A 14,647-nucleotide genomic window follows, 5' to 3' on the forward strand; every position below is an offset into this window, starting at 1 on the left:
CCATCATATATTCCATTAATCAAATTTGGAAGAAGGTATTTGAAGCATATGCTCAGAGAGTTAATAAAACTTTTCTCAGAGAGTAATCATCAGCTGCTGCCTGTTGAATAGAAGATGCTGTGAAGGAAAGGCTTACAAGAATCAGAAAGTAATTTGGTAACCTAAGACGATCTACAAAACATAAGGATAACATTAGGGGAGGGACAGAGGATGTAAAAGACAGGCGTAGGATTCAAGATCAACTTGATACATTGAATAAGTATTCTAAAATCAGTAAGATAAAATTCAGCAACAGGACTACAAACATAGCACATAATGTTAAAATAAAAAAAGATAGAAAGAAATTCTAAAACAGACAAGAACTTACCAAAAAATGTGAACAATATTTGTTAGAAGGCAAAATTGATATTCAAAAGCAATGCAAGACTACAAAGCCCACTGCTGGATATTTTGTTTGGCACTGGCAAAGCCTCAGGTAAACACAGCTGGCTGAGCGTCCTACTAAGGACTCTTCACACCATAAGTCACTGAATAAAACTCTTAACTTCCACAGGCAATTTACTGTTATGCTTTAGTATCATTCAGGTATTTTTTTTTCCCTCCACAGCCTAACTGAAGTATCTTTCCACTGAAATTTAAGATACATTTATGCTTAATAGCATGCAGAAGATTTAATTTCTTTAATCTCTACAGGTACATCTAAAATATGAACACTGCACGGTAATATGAAGTCTGAAAGCAACCATATACAAGTCAATGCCTCCCAATATTTCTGGATCATTCTTATTGGTCTCTGAGATACTTTTACTGGTTGTACCACCTTGAAAATTTGTCCTACCAATGGGCTGGGTAGAGCAGAAAATTCTGTATATTCTACTCTGTTTTTTTGTTTTGTTTCCCAGACACATGGCACTGTTGACTTACCTGCTACTTGTAACAACCACAATCTTTTCTCTGGGAACTTACTACATACTCAGTTATTACCTATCTTTTATTTGCACCATATGAGTATTTCCGCTTCCATATAATTACTTTGTATATTTACTGTATCATAGTGCAAGTAGCCTTCAAAAATTGGGGGTGATGATCACGTGAAATGACAATTAACTTTTCATAAAACACCACTTGTCAGCCACAACTTGGTCAGGACTTGCATACAACGAACATATTTTATCATAACAGAAGGTCATGTCATATCTTAAAAAAACAACAACAAAAGAATGTGCAATTTAGTTAGTTCATCTGAGAGAAAGGTCATAGGAGAGTGCTGAGTAAAGAGAACCATGGTTAACAGACTTCGAACATGCAGAAGTGGGTTCCAGAGTAGTAGAGGGCATGAGTAGTAGAACCAATTGGCAAAATTTGCCATAATCAATGCTAAAAATAGAAAATAAATAACACAAGAATTAAATGTCTACAAAAGTACAAAAAGTAACAAAAGAACTAAGGGCCTATAAAAGCTTGTGGCATCCTCCAGTACATTCTGACGAAAGGTTACACATATACCCAGGAAGCCTTCACAAAATCTGCACTTCATGCATTTCAGACCAACTTCAAATTAAGCCAGGATTGTCAGCTTCTATATGGATGGATCAACTCTTCAGCATAAAGGCTGATTAAATGTTATCAACAACTAATAATTTCAGATTTTTGACATGGCATACTATGAAAGAGTTACTAAACAAAGGACTATGTCTTGCCTCTTCCTCTGAGCTGCCTTGTTCGGCTCTTCTTTCTTCTCTTTCTTTTTCCATATAAGGAATAAGGTGACCAACCGCTTTCTTCATAACTCGAGCAGATTTTATCACCTGCATAGATAATTGGAGGAAGAAAAAGAGAAAAGAGGGAAGAAAATCAATAATAAAGACAAAATACAGGAACATCCTAAAATCCATTTAGCCAACAAAACTTCTTCAAATCTAGATTCTATCTTGGCAGAGCATTCTTTGGTAATACGTCTGCTGGCTGTGTAATCCCTTTGATCACTCACAACAGAATGAGAAACTACAAACAGGCTCAGATTTAGGTACTAAGCACAGCAGCCTGCTTGTAATCAAAGGATTTTTTACTTGGATCTTTTTTCCCTGTTTTGCACTTCATCATGGGCCCAGATTTAAGACTACATTTCAAATAAAGGAGAAAAAAAAAACAACCAAAAACACTCAGAGAGAAAGGAAAGAAATACACAGAACTATATAAAAAAAATTCAGATTCCAAAGTACAAAAGAAATAGGACCACTTCCTGGGATTATCTGACTTTTCACAATTCAAATGCTATGTGTGAAAAAAGAAACAGCACAGAACGTCTTGGCTACAATTTACTGTGTTAGTTTTTCCCAAATTTGAAAACACATTAAATAACATTCTCTTTACCTGAGGCAGAAACATCTTCCCAGCACCAAAAAGATCACCAACAATCTTCATGCCATTCATCAAAGGCCCTTCAATTATATTTAGAGGTCTAGGATACTTTTCCCCATTTAATCTCGCTTCTTCTGTATCTGCAGTAACATACTTCTCTATGCCCTGAGTACAAAAAAGAAAAGCTTTTATCTTTTTAAAAAAACAGTTTATATTTAGCTGCCTTCATAAAAAAAAAATCACAATGAAAGAACAAAAATAACCTCAGATTCTTTTAGACTTTAATAACTCAAACGTATAGTTATAGTAAGTCCTCTTACCAAGCAAAACACTATAGTTCTAAGGAACAAAGTTATTCAAAGAAATAGTGTCCAGTAATAATGGGTTTGTTTTTCTTAACCATAACGTAACAGAACCACACATTTGCATGAAAAGCTCCCTCAGCACAAGTGCCACTCACTGCAGTACTGTTAAAGCACACATAAAAAAGCCTACCAGAAACAAACAACAAAAAGAAACAACCCCAAACCACACAAGACATGTTTTAACAGAAGGAGAATAAAACTTAAAAGGTTAAAAACTTCAAGTTGTGATGTTTAAAGAGAAATCACAGTAATTCTTTGTTAATCACTATAATTGGGAAAGTATTATTAATAATTTTTAAAACAATAGCATCTGGGGAATTTTTAAGGCAAGGGTGGCCCTTATAGACTAGGAGCTGAAATTACACATCTCTAAAAGCCATGGCTCATTTGCTTGGGGAGGACAACCTTCTGCACAGATTCACCTTTACAAGAGCATATTCCAGTCTTTCCTCCACGGTTCTTTTTCGCCATTCATCGGTCTGTATCACTTTCTTTCCTCCTTGGGCATGATTCTGAACAGAAAAAGACTTCCATAGGAGCTTATCAGCACAAAAACTACAACTATACATTTCACTTTTAAAGAAATGAAATAACTATGTACTGACTCACAAAATAATTTCAGGTTATTCTGAAGCGTTTCTCGTATATATAGACATGCAAATCACACCGCATGCACTCAGTAGTTTTATATCCCAGAGAATACAGACCTCAGCAAAGATGCAAACAAGGTGGGAGTGAAGGTGTGGGAAGTGAGGAGTTCTAATAACTTTCACACTCCTAAAAATGATAAAATTACTAACCCTGAGAGTTTTTCTTCTGGGAATAATTTAAACTGATTTCTGGCCCAAACACCACACTTCATTTCAAAATTCTAATTGATTTGGCACATTTCAGTTACTGCTGGAATAGGTTATATTATTCTGTATCACAGATTTGTCTTCAATTTGAAGACTGCTCTTTGTCATGCACGTATATAGGTGGGCTCCAATGTTCATGTACTCTCTTGCCTCACACTCCCCACCTCCCTTCCTCTTTGCTGTGAATGCAAAGAAAAGGCCTTCACAATGCAGAGAAGCTCACACATACCCATCTGAAGTCTTTAAGTCCCAATTAACATCCAAACTTTTAAGTGCTCATTAGCAACTTTTTAAACATGAAGCCATGAAAAAAAAAAGAAGTCAAGGAAATAAGATCTCACTCAGAAGAACAGAAATCAGAACAAGTCTCAATTTTATCAGCTGTTAGGTAACTTCACAGCTTCTCATTATCAAACCTTATTCCCTCCTTGGTTTTGTTTGTAAAAACAGAATGAAAGAAGGAGTATGTTCACCAGTGAGGTGGTAGAGTCTACAGGCTTAGATGCATTAAAAATCTGACTGGATACATCTCTGACAAATCTGCTCTTGCTGACTCTGCTCTGAGCAGAGGCACTGAACTAGATGACCTCCAGAGACTCCTTCCCACTTCAGCCCTCCTGTTTTTCTATGAAAATGTACCAACTGCTTCTGAATCTCCAAGCCAGACATTTCAACGAGGGAATAGTTTCAATTTAAAAATAACCCCCAGAACGTAGGGTGGGCATGCAGAGACTAGACCACAGTGGCCAAAACTACATGCAGATCATTAAAAACAACACGATTATACTGCATGCCAAAGATGGAAAAAAATGAGTTTGGGAGCAAAACTACCACAACTGCCATAAACTAAACAACAGTTCTGTTTGAAAATGCTCACAGCTACACTATGGAAAAGAAATTTCATCTCAAACTTCAGATGAAAACTGATAACTTAAATTTGCAAGGATTTAGTTCTTCACTTTCCCTGAAGGTCCAGCATTCAAGCAACTGATAAGGTACATTACTATTACCCAAAGGAACCAGGAGGAAACTTTACTGGCTCTGTATTAGAGGCATGATACTTGAAATGGGACAGCACATTCAATTGTTCTTTATACAGAATAAATTACAGTAATTAGAAATAAAAATAATACCTTCACTTTCTGACTTACAAACACTATTTTGTGTTAAAAGAAAACCTTTAGAAATTATGAACACCGTATAACATGGTGTAAGCACAAAAGAATATTTCTGTACTGGTTTTAAACATGCGGCCACATGCAGGACTCAACCATAGTGCAAACCATGTTTTAACTGAAGCCATGCACAGAAACGATACTACAAGGAAATAAAGTGGACACTCACATACTTAATAAATACGTATAGTTCCTGTTCTCATAGATGAAATAAGGGCAGTTCCTGTACTGCTAGAGTCCCTAACTTGGTCTGCATGCAGCTACTGAATGCAACCAGAGGGTGACCCCAGGCTCCCAAGGGATCCATCAGCACACGGGGATTAAGCCATGAAGAAGTACAGGGGCTGTGCTTTAAGATATGCCCGAAGTAACGGCCACCTGCTCTCATTCAGCATGAAATAGCAGGCACCAGCTCCTCCATGATGGGTCAACAAAAGGAAACTACAAAGGGCAAGAGCTTTTACAGTCTCCTTGAGCAGTCCCCAATGGGTTTTTGGGGAGATCCTGCTGGGGGTGACAGTGTTTATCTCCAAAGCTGCTGCTGCTGAACACAAAACAGGCTTCCAGCCTGCTTTCTGCACATTATTGACTGCAGCCTGATGTCAGCTCTGTGCTATTTGTCTCTGCCTGAGCCATCAGCAGGGAGCACAGGAGGTGCTCCAGGCTCTTTGGTGTTTTTCCCCTGTTGTGGAGGAAAAAGAGCAAAATAGTTTTGCAGCTACACTTTCTTACCAGAAACCATACTGGGCTTTATAAGGAGCAAATGGCCAACCCTATGGGCTTTGTGCCTAGGGCAGTGTGGTGAAGGAATGTAACACATCCCTTGTTCTCTATTGGGAAACAGCTCAATGCCATAGCATCCCCATTACACTCAACATCCCCAGCATTCCCAGTATCCCCACCCAGTGCATTGTCATCTCCCTGAGCATCCCCTGGACCTAAGGGCATCACCACATCCAAGCCACCCAACAGAGTTGATAAGTGACCCTATTGACCGGGTCATCCATTCCCATCTGCCTGCACACAGCTCTGAGCTCCTGCAGCAAACTGCAAAGCCAAGGCAGAAATTAGGCCAGCTTCATGCTCCTGGTTGTGGCTGCTGCTCTTTGCATGTCAAAGGCTCACTTTTTTTCCCCACCTCTGCATCCTCTCAGCAAAGGGAATCAGATGGATAATAAAATGATGCTGCTAATGAGCTGGGGGAAGAGGCAGCTTTGTGAGGGAGATGATGCTGACAGCATGTGGAAATTCAGGGATATTTTCTCATCACCTTCAGTTGGATTTGAAGTCCCCCCTAGGAAGACACAGATGACAGAAGCAGTCTATGACGACACACAGTTAAAGAGCTGCCAAGACATCCTTCTGCTTTATAAATATCCAAGGAACGGATGAGGCTGAACTCTTCTCTGCAGTGTGTGGAGCCTGCTTTGGCAGGTAGGTTGGACTAGATGGATCTCTAGAGGACCCTTCCAACCCCTACAATTCTGTGATACTTAAACCTAAGAGCCAACCTAACACAGATTTTTTGCTGTAGGTTCTATTCAGAACAGGATTTCACCTAGAGTTATAAACTGGAAATCTTTGAAAGTGAGTAACTGGTGTCTTTTACTAACCACTATCATGACAGGATCTCAAAAACACCTAACTGCTGATCCTCACTGACATGAGTTATATGAACTGGATGCCAAGAACTTCACCTTTTACATATACTCTAAGCAAGCTATCACCACTAGAGAGAGAGAGAAAGGTTTACTTTCTGCCTCTCACAGCACACCTGCCAATTATGCTCCAGCTCCACAACTGGATTTGGCTGTGGGTTGGCCATTCCCAGTTTTATTTTCTTGGATCTTTTAAGGCAACTGTGAAACTGGATGGGCAGAGTTCACATTTTATTCTAGATTAATAAATCAACTATTTGTAACATCATCAGGAATTTCTAATACTCACCTTTAGATTGACAGGCATACATTTCAGAAGCTCATCCACCTACCACCAGTGTTAAAGATCAAGTGTTAAGGCAACAACTAACCAAAACTTCAAATTTGAAGTTACCTGAGCATAATGTAGAAGCTTCTCTGTTGCATCAGGATCTTTGTTCCAGATTAGATTCTCACACAGCTGTAGCAATTCCTTGTGGATGTCATCATATACTGGCAGATTCCCAGCATTCACGATTCCCATATCCATGCCACACTAAAAACAAAACAACTATCACGATACAGGAATTCTCTCAAACAGAGCTGTCAGACATAGCACTGCATTGCCACATTTGCCAAGCACAAACATATGGAGGCCAACACATGTCATACCCGAATTGCGTGGTATAGGAACACCCCATGCATTGCTTCTCGAATGGCATCCATTCCTCGAAAGGAGAAAGACAGATTGGAAAGACCCCCGCTTATTCTGACACCTGGCAGTGTTTCCTGTGGGAATTGCACACCATTTTTTAGAAAAGGGCTTTCCAAAATGGAAACTTAAGCAAAGCATTCAGTCCACAAAAAAGCTGCCACCTGCATAATGATGCACTGGCTATGCACTCTCTTCCCTGTTCCAGATCCTCCTAGCTATTCAAACTCATGAAAAGTAGTTAAAATATCTGTAGAAAAAGCTACAAACAAGAAGAAAAGATCCACTCTAGATATGTGTAAATCATTATTATCGTTTTCATTGGTACTATTCTAAATACATCTTCCCTGCAGAACTATTGTGGCTCTCCCATTCCCCTGACAGGCCCCTCCTCTGGAAACTGGAGGGGTGACAAAACATCCTGTGGAGATGTTCAAACCCTAGACTGCTACTGACAGAGCATCTCCGGACCAATCAAGTTGGCTGCTTAGCTGTACTCAGGTGATGTTCTTCATTGCTGTTCTTTCTTATACACATTACGGCTAAATAAAGTCAAGTAATGGCACAAACCCATCCACAGTAACTGAAATTATGTTAAAATGAAAACTTGTGCAAGCCTTCAAAGAAATCCTTTTGGCTAGAACACAGAATGTGATATTACCTTATTTAATTAATATAATATATACATATTAAAGTTAGCAGATTGAAAATGTTTAACAAAATATATCCAAAGCTCTTCTGGAAATACAGTAATACTGGGAGAACTGGCTTCACTCCAGGGGAATAATCCCCCTGGTAATTTAAAATGCCTATTATTTGCAGTGATGTTTTCTGTTGTGGGTGGTGGTAGTCATTGTTTGCTTTCCTTTTAAATAACCCCAATAAAATGAGTTAAAATAAGCTTAAAACTCACTTTTATGGTTTTAGTAGCATTGATAAAATTAATGGCATATAGGTTATGTTCTTCCATTCCAGTCCCTATGGTCAAAATATTAGGGTCAAATATTATATCATTGGGATTGAAGCACACTTTTTCCACAAGGAGGTGGTATGCTCTGGAGCAGATTGCAATCTTGGTTTCTGTTTCTGTTGCCTGGTAAAGAAAAAGAATTCTTCACTCAACACAAAATAAAGCCTGCCAGAAACCATTTACAATTGAACCGGCTCAAGAATACAGAATCCCAGGCTTAACATCATAAGCATTAGAAAACAATGAAATATAAGAACTACTGACACCCCACCTTCATTTAGAGTTTTGATTCAATTTTCTCAAAACAATTTTGTTTCCCAACATTTTGCCATCCAATGTGAAGTTAAATATGTTTCTTGAAATATCTAAATGAATTCAGAGATTCCATTCTTATTCAAAACTCAATTTCTGAAGTAAAAGAAACATTATGTGAAAGAAGGAAGCATGGTGAAATAGCAAGAGACTTATCCAAGCTAGCAGAACTATGTTTGAAGCAGAACTTGAAATTCCTCAAAAATTCAACCACTAAAAGAAACGCTTACATATCAGGATCAAAACTATTGCTAAGACTACATATAGAGCTTTTTATATCATTGGTGCCAATGACACAAAACAACCCTGTCTTGCAGAGGAGTAAGGAAGACTTATGCTTCAGAAAAAAATGCCCTCTTTTAACACTCACTCACCTGACCCACTTCATCAAAGGCCATGACGACCACAGCTGCTCCATACAATTTAATTTTCCTTGCTTTCTTTAGAAAGTCTTCTTCACCTTCCTTCAGACTGATGCTGTTTACAATGCATTTACCTTGGCAACATTTCAAGCCTGCTTCAATCACTGAAAAGTTTGAGGAATCAATGCATAATGGCACCTGTAAAACACCAAAAAGATGAACAACGAGATACATGCCACTTATCAGTTAAGTGTTCTGTATGTTGTTTGCTGTACTTGGACACAACAATGCACACACATTTACCAGCATTTATGAATAAGAACTTTTCAGATGGTGTTTGTAGATACCCTTTGGTTTAAACACAAAACTCAGAGCAAGTTTAACTCAAGAATTTCTATGACAATTCCATTATACTCCTAACTGCTGCAAGAGGAACCTACACTCAGTTTCTCCAACCAGTGAAAAAGAATGACATATACTTAGCTGAAATCAGACACAGATCGTTAAAATCTCTATACCTTTCAGATGCCTTCCCTACTATGATACCTTTCCCTCTTTGGGTAACATCTACATCTCTTTCTTAAGTACCTAAATTGGTTACTAAATAAATCAAAATTTTCTGAAAGGCAATTTTCAACTCAGAGTGAACTCAATTACAACCTTCGCAATATCAGGTTCTGAAGAAATCAAGTTACAAAATTTAGTCATTGCGGAAGGTCCATCCAGCATCCCATCATCCATATTGATGTCAAGAATCTGGGCCCCCATCTCAACTTGGGATTTGGCTACTGTCAGGGCTTCCTAAAGAAGGGATTAAAAATGAAAAAGCAGTCAGCAGAAAATTGCCTACTCATTCTCAACATAAAATTTAATTACTCCAAAATCAATGCATAGATATACAAATTATCAAAATAAAAAAATGAGTTTATAGGACAGTCCAAAAAAATAAGGAAGTAGCTTAGTGTGTACAGCAACATCACAAAAGTTGCTAGCAGGGCACAACTGAAAACTACTTTGATCACAAAAACATGACAGCATACATTTAATGTTACATTGATTTTAGACAGCTGGTTGTACATGTAGTTGAAAGAGCTAAGATTTGCATGGTAACAAGGACCTCTGATTGCATATGATTACAGGAAAACAAACTGTGATGGTATCAAATAAGGGTCTTTGGCATCACAAGTAACTTTTTTTTTGTTTGGTTTTTTTGTTTGTTTTTTTTACACAATAGAGAGTAGTTTATTTTTGGAGGTTATTTGGCTTCTTTTTTTCCATATGCAGAATAATCACCAAGGACTAAGAAACTAAAATTTTCCCTTCAGGCCAACTGTCCAGGACCCTCATCTGCTATCTCTAGGTTTTTTTTGTTTGTTTGTTTGTCACTCTGTAGACAAGCAAGAAAAAAAAAATTATAGCTGTTCATGGACCCTAACAACCTGTGTTTAAACCTTTCTGCACTAAATAGGTCAAATCTGCCTCATGATTACTAAGAGCCTAAGAGGCGGACTTTCTAACAAGCAAACTAAGGCTTCAGTTTTGATTGCAACAATAGCAGAGCATACTCTAGGGCAAAATCTCAGCTGGCAAGAAATGTAACTCTACTGCTTGTTTGAATGTTACAGTAGCAATTTACACACTTAAAGAATGAGCCCTTGGGACTTCAAATTTCTGTTCTTCTTCTGTTCCAAGATATCAATCATCTTCTAACATCTTTTTCTGTAGCAACTCTCATTTAGCACACTGGAGCCAGTGATCAAAGTATATACAGATAGGTGCAAACAAAATGCCAACCAAGACCAGAGACGAGAAGAAAATAAAGAGGGCTGCACAGTACTGCAAACTATTCCAAGTCAGACATACTGCACAGGTTGGAAGGAAGGATTACAACCACTTTCCTTCCTTCCTCCTCTGCATATCTACCCCTAGATACAGCTCTGCCTAATTTGTAGGCTTGTCTACTGTGTAATTCAATTCAAAATGTAAAGTCGTGTTTACTGAAACATTTGTCAAAACAAACAAACAATACACTTGGAAGACTGTTCTTGCACAATTAATTAGGATCCAGTAAGCATAGAAACAAAGGACAGTGAGAAAATAAATTATCCTTGTTTTCTTACTTCTGCAGAATGGCATTTTTTCGTCAGCAAAACAAACTACTAGCAATTCTATACAAAGGAACAATTAAGAAAAATAAATAAATCAAGTTAATAATATATTAAAATTAATGCTAAAATTTATACCTCATAGTTGCCTGCCATGATGAGTTTAGCAAACTTCCGTGATCCTGCAACATTGCAACGTTCACCAATATTAACAAAATTGGTGTATGGCCCGATCCTGAATGGCTCCAGACCTTGAAAATATATTTTTGAACATATTTGTAAAAACATTAAAGAATACACTGAAAAAAAGAAAAAAGCAATTATCTATGCTGTAAATTAGAAGTTTCTATTACTTTCCTTAATAGTGATTTCTCAGCACACCAGGACACGGACAGGTCTACCGAGCAACTGGCAATGAGATGCTACAAAGCAACTTCCAGCAAATATCAAATGTTTCTGTTCTTCCTCAATGATTCATCCAGTCAACAGAACATAAGAGGACAAGGGGAAATGGTTTCAAACTAAAACAGGGGAGACTTAGATTGTATATAAGGAAGAAGTTCTATACAATAAGAGTGGTGAGGCACTGAAAGAGGTTGCTCAGAAACGCAGCAAATGCCCTGTCCTTAGAGACATCTAAAATCAGGCTGGACAGGGCTCTGAGCACCCTGAACTAGCTGTAGCTATAGGTGTCCCTGTTCATTGCAGGGGAGTTAGATTAGATGTGAGTTGGAAGGGACCTTTAATGACCAATTCTATTATTATAATCTGTACAATATAAGTGATACAAAGCAATGATTCTGGAATTCTGTGTGTATGCAGACACACGCATCTTGTCTCAATTTCTGAGTAAAATACGTTGGTTTGATTATATTATAATAGATACAATAATTAAGATTTAGACAAACTTGTACTTTATAAACTTGCTGGATTCAGGGAGAATCAGAAACTCTTAGCACCATTCTGATCAGCAGAAAACAGTTAATAAATGCATGAAGTAAGGCTGCATGAGTTATAAAGATCAAACTGCTACATTCTGTTTTACCTGACAGCAGCATATATCCTTGAGAGAGAGAAGGTGGAACACGAGGTTTACACAATTTCACAGCTTCAGCAATTTTCCTGTGTTAGAGGAAGAGGAAAGTTTTTGATTAGAACTGAACATTAAGCAACACTCAAACTTAATACACTAGACATATAATAGCCCTGTAGCAGACAAGATTAGTTAGCATATAGAATCATAGAATGGCCTAGGTTGAAAAGGACCTCAAAGATCATCCAGTTTCAAATCCCCTGCCATGGGCAGGGTTGCCAGCCACTAGACCAGGCTGCCCAGAGCCACAGCCAGCCTTGCCTTGTACGCCTCTAGTGATGGGGCATCCACAACCACTCTGGGCAACCTGTTCCAGCATGTTTCACTTCATGCAGCCAAAGTCAGAAACACACGACTAGAAGATCCTACTGCCACTATTTGCAGGAAACCTACAAAAATGAAAATCTATCAAATACGGAACGCAAGATTGTATGCCAATGGGATAGATTACGGTATTAGCACCAGCCCTCACTTCAATCACACTGATTTACTGTACTCCTGATTTACCAAGGCACACAACTGCTGAGGGAAACAAAAAAGAACAACCAAGTGATAAACACTGCTTTTAGCTGAGATTTTTTTCTCAGATGATGGAATGACGCATGATGATCATGAGTTATTATCTTCCTCTTTGCTCCATGCAGAAGTGACACACGCTGTCCTCTACACGCCTCTCAGTTTGTTATCAGAGTAAAAACAAATGATAAGAGCCCCTTCTCTTTTAAGCTTAGGTGAGAAAGGGAAGTTTTCCCACTGACCTACTTGTAGTAAGAAAGATGAGAAACACTCTTCACTGATGTCTGATGCTCTGACTATCAACAAGGCTGATATTCAACATTCCCAGTGCAAATTCCAAGTTCATAAAAACTGCTCAGTTTTTTGAACAATTTCCCAACAAAAAGGTAACAACAAAGGAATGCAAATGAATAATACACACAGATGAACAACAACCACAGATCTCTTGTTCATAGGTTCCCCAAACACACCTCCATAATTTCTTCAATCATCAAGGGAAACCTTGAGTTTTATTATGAGTAAGAATGACAGAAAGAGGAAGAACATACAGAGTAATGAAGAAAAGATTAGAAGTCTATTCTATCAAATGGTGAACAGGGAAGAATAATTCTAAAACAAGGAATTTTAGACAACAGAACAGTATAATTCTTGTTTGAGCCATTTAAGTCATCCATCTTGTCAGAAAACTCTAAGCCATGAAATATTTCTCCTCAGAAACAGCTTTTAATTTACTTTCCAGTGCACCTTAAGTCATAGTTCATTAGATACCTGATATGTGCTGGTGTAGTACCACAGCAACCTCCAACTATGTTGACCAAACCATCCAATGCAAAACTCTGCAAAAGGGAGGGAAACAGAGAATTTAGTTTTATAACATAAGCAACTTACAAAAATATATACATATATATATTTCTACACATGTATACACACACACACACGCAGATAAATACACTGTTTTCTCCCCCTCAAATGTTAAGCAGTTCTAGGGATGACAAGAAAAAAAAAATAGTTGAAGACAAATTCTATTTCTGTTCTTTAGAATTTGTTTTGAGATGTGAACATCCAAGGCTGGCCATAAATTCCAACACTTGATTTTAGGAAACAAGATCTGAAACTGGTCTATTTTATAACGAAACCCCATAAAAAAACTTAGAAGAATATCAAAGACCACACACACTACGGCATAAAAGGGAGTTAACATGCAACAGATACTGTGTTTTTGCAACACCAGCCACACAGTTCCATCTTGTACATATCAAGGAGCACTCAAAAGGACACCTTGCACTTGGACGCCTCCAGCATCAGATGTTCTACTTAAACAACTTTGTAGAACTCCACCAAGCTGATAAAAACTTCTCAGCCTTTTGAAAGGCTCCCAAACAGGAAAGTAACAACGTAGAAGCACAAATGAGTAACACCCACAGATAAAGCTGCAAGAAAACTACTCAAGTTAAAGAAAAATAGTTTTCAGAGTTTCCTAAGTAGTTTGTCGTAACCTGGTATCTCAAAAGCACTATTATTCAGTAAACTGCCTATAAACAGAGCCAAATGAGGAAAAGAAACAGAGTACTGAAACAAATACGCATCCAATCTAAGCAAAGAACTGCTGTCTACAAGTACATTAGTTATGTCACTTTCACAAGAAATACTGCATACCTTTATGTGCTTTGCAGTCACTTCTGGAGTTTCATCATAACCACCGAAAGTATTAGGAAGACCTTGAAAAATATTTTTCCTTCATTAAAGCTTGTACTTGTGTTCTTGCGGGCTTTAACATTCCATAAGAGACAAAGAGGCTACACTTACATGAAGACTAGAATTCCTCATCGTACTTAGAATCATCACTCAAGAGATTATTAATTACACAAGAGAGTAGTCTAGATTCACTGTCACTGAATTAACAGTCGCTATTTTAAGCAGTTTAGAAAATTGTTAATCTCTTCTTAATAGACAGAACAGTAATCTTTCCAAGGTAGTTCAACTCTTATGTCTAATGAGATGCAATCATTGTTACGTTTCTTCCTCCTGTAAGCATAGCAGCATGCACACACAACACACCTGCATTAGGGTAACAGATGATGTAGGCTGTTGTACATTTTCCAATTGCTTCAATGAATGGTCTCATTTCAACTGCCCCTAAAGCACAATTTAAGCCAATGCTATAAAACAGAATTTAAAAAAA

The 14,647-nt window shown here is 37.9% G+C and overlaps 1 protein-coding gene across 1 annotated transcript in view; it reads right to left on the reverse strand.

Annotated features, from left to right (window-relative positions):
- MTR (5-methyltetrahydrofolate-homocysteine methyltransferase) overlaps positions 1-14,647 on the reverse strand; it is a 46,017-nt gene that overhangs the window by 17,531 nt on the left and 13,839 nt on the right. The window contains exons 9-21 of the mRNA XM_065730013.1: positions 14,524-14,624; positions 14,122-14,183; positions 13,234-13,301; positions 11,902-11,978; positions 10,995-11,107; positions 9,412-9,552; positions 8,764-8,949; positions 8,021-8,200; positions 7,068-7,184; positions 6,811-6,951; positions 3,149-3,238; positions 2,374-2,526; positions 1,701-1,808 (exon numbers count right to left, since the gene is read on the reverse strand). Coding sequence (XP_065586085.1) covers positions 1,701-1,808; positions 2,374-2,526; positions 3,149-3,238; positions 6,811-6,951; positions 7,068-7,184; positions 8,021-8,200; positions 8,764-8,949; positions 9,412-9,552; positions 10,995-11,107; positions 11,902-11,978; positions 13,234-13,301; positions 14,122-14,183; positions 14,524-14,624 — 1,537 coding nt within the window. The remainder of the gene's footprint in view (positions 1-1,700; positions 1,809-2,373; positions 2,527-3,148; positions 3,239-6,810; positions 6,952-7,067; positions 7,185-8,020; positions 8,201-8,763; positions 8,950-9,411; positions 9,553-10,994; positions 11,108-11,901; positions 11,979-13,233; positions 13,302-14,121; positions 14,184-14,523; positions 14,625-14,647) is intronic.

The sequence above is a fragment of the Cyrtonyx montezumae genome, unplaced genomic scaffold (genome assembly GCF_038088225.1).
Source record: "Cyrtonyx montezumae isolate F1298 unplaced genomic scaffold, pur_monq_1.0 scaffold_0, whole genome shotgun sequence".
NCBI classification, from domain to species: domain Eukaryota; kingdom Metazoa; phylum Chordata; class Aves; order Galliformes; family Odontophoridae; genus Cyrtonyx; species Cyrtonyx montezumae.